The sequence below is a fragment of the Tarenaya hassleriana genome, unplaced genomic scaffold (assembly GCF_000463585.1).
Source record: "Tarenaya hassleriana unplaced genomic scaffold, ASM46358v1 Cleome1, whole genome shotgun sequence".
Taxonomy (NCBI): domain Eukaryota; kingdom Viridiplantae; phylum Streptophyta; class Magnoliopsida; order Brassicales; family Cleomaceae; genus Tarenaya; species Tarenaya hassleriana.
This window is the reverse complement of record NW_010960187.1, coordinates 9648674-9652259: the sequence shown is the minus strand read 5'-3', so window position 1 is coordinate 9652259 and position 3586 is coordinate 9648674. Positions and strand designations below refer to the sequence as shown.

The following is a 3586-nucleotide window of genomic DNA, read 5'->3' as shown; positions in this document are numbered from 1 at the left end:
AACTGTCGACGTTCAGCAGCAGTAGTTGGTGATTTCTCTCAGGTTAGTCTTCTTTCAAACCATATAATTTTCTGTTTCTTTATAAATTTTGTGAACGTATTCTGAGATCTCTACACATCCTAGGTGGTTGTCGGATGCTACAAAGGGAAAATATACCTTCTAGATTTTTCAACTGGCAGTGTATGTTGGACTTTCGACGCATGTGGCGAGGTATTATGTGAAATGCAAACCAATTTTTACTGCTGTTTTGGAGACAAGTATACAGTAGCCACTGAATTTTCATTTACCTAAGTCTGTTCAAATTGTTAAACGTTTAATTTGTTGGACCATCTCTCTTTCCATTGGTAGAATTGTTTTTTCAGGTGGTGTGCTATGTCAATAACTCGTTTGTATTTTACAAACATTTTGAAGGTGAAATGCCAACCTGTTGTGGATTCATTTTGGCAGCTGATATGGTAATACTCTTGATGAATATTTATGTTTAAGTTTAAGCTAGCTGTTCAAGCATAGTTTTAAGAAGATTATTGCCATCTCTATCTTGAACAGATAAAAACTATATTTGTTTCTTATCATTGATCAATTAAATTCCTAAGAGTCAAGATGACTACAAAAGTCAAATCAGGAGGTTGAAGAAAGGCATCAGGAATCAGCTCCTGTAGTTTTCCATAACCATTGACATGTATCGTTAACTTTTTGTCTGAGAGAAGGATTGTAGATGGGAAAAAGACAATATCCTGAATTGGTAGCTTTGCCCTGGCTTCTTGAGTGGTAGACACGGTTTACTTCCAAGTTATCTTCGCAGTCTTCAACTATGGAACTTAATTATACATATCACACGATTCCTGCAGGTGCGGATCACATGACCATAATCTTTATGCCCTTGACTATAGGAGCCAACGCTGTGTTTATAAACTTCAATGTGGTGGAAGCATATTTGGTTCACCTGTGGTTGACAAGGTTAAGGCTGAAACTAGTTTGTTGACTTACTTATACATAGATGCTGGTGTAATTTTTAATATCGTGACATATGGTACGGTACTGGCTGTTTTGATAATTCAACTCTCTAAATTTTCTGAAACAATGGAGTTTTCCAGATACCACTTGATGTGACGTCTGATGCTTCACGCAGGATCATGGCACACTTTATGTTGCATCTACAAGTGGCCGTGTGACAGCTGTTTCAATAAGAGTATGAGAACATTAGTCCCTTTTGGTTTTCCTATTTCAGAATCCTGTGCTTCAATTGATCATATACTATTGCTTATGTCAACTAGAATGTTTAGCTATCTGTCTAGAGAATTGTCTGCTGAACATTTGGGTCATAAATGTGTGATGCACCTTGGCTACCATATTGGACAGAGATATTTAAATGAGACAATCGGGGTTATACGCTTAAAACCGTCTGCATTTACGATTTATTATAAATCTGATATCTTCGTCTGGAATATTTTGATCAAATTAAAAATACAAAACCAATATCGTCTCTAGATTTCTTTCTTTGATCATTTCAAACATCACAAAAAACGTTTGAAACGTCACGTAGCCAAAAAAAAAAATACAGGTGGCATATTAATAATTATATGCTATTCATATGTTTATCTACAGAGATTCATCGATTAATATTTTTGGATGTTCTCTATGAATAGCACCTTATACCAAAAAACGACCTTGCATCTTTTATTTTCATATGCTTCTTCTATATTAGTGTAAAGTATATTGGATTCTAGTGGCGTCTAATCAACCGATCGATACGCGCAAATATTTAAAATAAGTGCGAATTCGAATATATATACATATATATATATATTGTATTCGTGATTTTATTCGGACGGTATCTTGTAGTGGTTAAAACTGTAAGCTTAAAATCACTTGTGGGTCGAGCAGCAAATCCATGGTAAGAATTGAAAAGCCGAATTTTTCGTTATATATATATATATATATATATTAGTGGAGCCTCATTTATCTTGATTAAATCTGTAAATGCAGGAATTCCCATTCCATACCCTTTGGCTGCTTGAATTAGAAGCACCAATATTTGGCTCCCTATCCATCAGTTCAACAAATCGAAATGGTATTCATTTCGTTAGCCTTTCCAATTTTTTTATTAGCTTCAGTCATTCTTTATGTTTTCTTTACTGTTTTCATGTTATCTCCATTTGTCGAGCGTTGTTTTCCATGACAGTTATTTGCTGCTTGGTTGATGGCCAAGTTGTTGCCTTGAATCCATCTGGAACTATTACTTGGAGGGTATGTATATAAATTGGTATCAATGCATGTGTCATACAAAACATTTAGTTAGCGGGTGTTTCTGTTATCTGGAAGTTGCTGTCTGCCGGTTGGATGCTGATCATTCATTGTCTGATAAAACTGGTTTCCACATCTTTAGGTCCTGTCACTTTGTTTTGGTCATGTTATAGTGTTTAATCTGTTTACCACCTAAATGCAGTACAACACTGGTGGGCCAATATTTGCAGGGCCTTGCATGTCGCATGTGCTTCCTTCTCAGGTACTCCGTGATTCTGCCTTTAACAATTAACATATTTTTCTTCCTTTAATCTGTTCTAGTTCATTTGTATCATTTTCCGTGCTATCCCAAATGTTGCACCGATTCTGCAACTGGAGAAAGCTTTGACTTTCTAATTCTAATTTTCCATCTGTTTTGGGTAGGAATTTCTCTCACAGTGCATTTCTTCATAATGTTTTGCTGCAGGTGCTTGTATGTTCAAGAAACGGAAGCGTGTATTCTCTAGAACTGGTACCTTCTTACTTCCCTTATATATATGATTTTGCGTTCTGTCATTGCCATCTTCATCTGCTTTATTCATGCTTTTGAGTTCTGAAACCTAAGACGCAATAGGCTTATTTTTTAAATGAGTAACCACTAGAAATTCATCAATGTCTCCTCCATATGCTGGAAACCGGTACTCGGATAATAATATTACTATTCCGTTTTGCAATTGGTTGGTATACTTTTCTGAAACATAAACTTTTAGTAGTTGTCTTTAGCTTTCTTGGTTGGGCTTATGAGTCTCCTTTGCGAGACCATTCTTCCCGCCTACAGGCATTTCTCAAGTCCGCGTGCTTTTCTATAAGAATATTGTGAGGTTTTGGTAAAAGTAAGGGAAAATGACATTTTCCTACACGGACGGTTTAAAATGTGACTTTTTCCTACACGAATTTTTAATTTGACAAAAAACTACACCAAATTATCAAATGTGCCAAATTGATACACGAACTACCCAATTTAACTGCAATTTTCTACACAATCCGAATTGGGTGTTAAATGTTCGTTAACTGATGACATGGCATGCCACGTGGTGTCTGACATGGCATGCCACATGGAAATTTTGCCATGTCAGCATGCCACGTCAGATTTAAAAAAAATCCGAAAAAATCTGAAAAAAATCAAAAAAATTTAAAAAATATATATATGCTCCTATATAAAAATATATATACTCCTATTTAAAAAATATATATATACCCCTACATATATATTCATATCTATATACAAATAAAAATATAAATATATATACAAAATAAAAAACATACACATATATATACAAACATCTATACAAATATATATATA

General features: G+C 34.7%; 1 protein-coding gene across 1 annotated transcript in view; it reads left to right on the top strand.

Annotated features, from left to right (window-relative positions):
- LOC104825451 (putative acyl-activating enzyme 19) overlaps positions 1-3586 on the top strand; it is a 15395-nt gene that overhangs the window by 9899 nt on the left and 1910 nt on the right. The window contains 10 exon segments of the mRNA XM_019203094.1: positions 1-4; positions 7-42; positions 124-210; positions 412-455; positions 849-957; positions 1130-1189; positions 1987-2071; positions 2183-2247; positions 2447-2506; positions 2711-2755. The exon segment at positions 1-4 is cut by the window's left edge and continues 51 nt beyond it. Coding sequence (XP_019058639.1) covers positions 1-4; positions 7-42; positions 124-210; positions 412-455; positions 849-957; positions 1130-1189; positions 1987-2071; positions 2183-2247; positions 2447-2506; positions 2711-2755 — 595 coding nt within the window.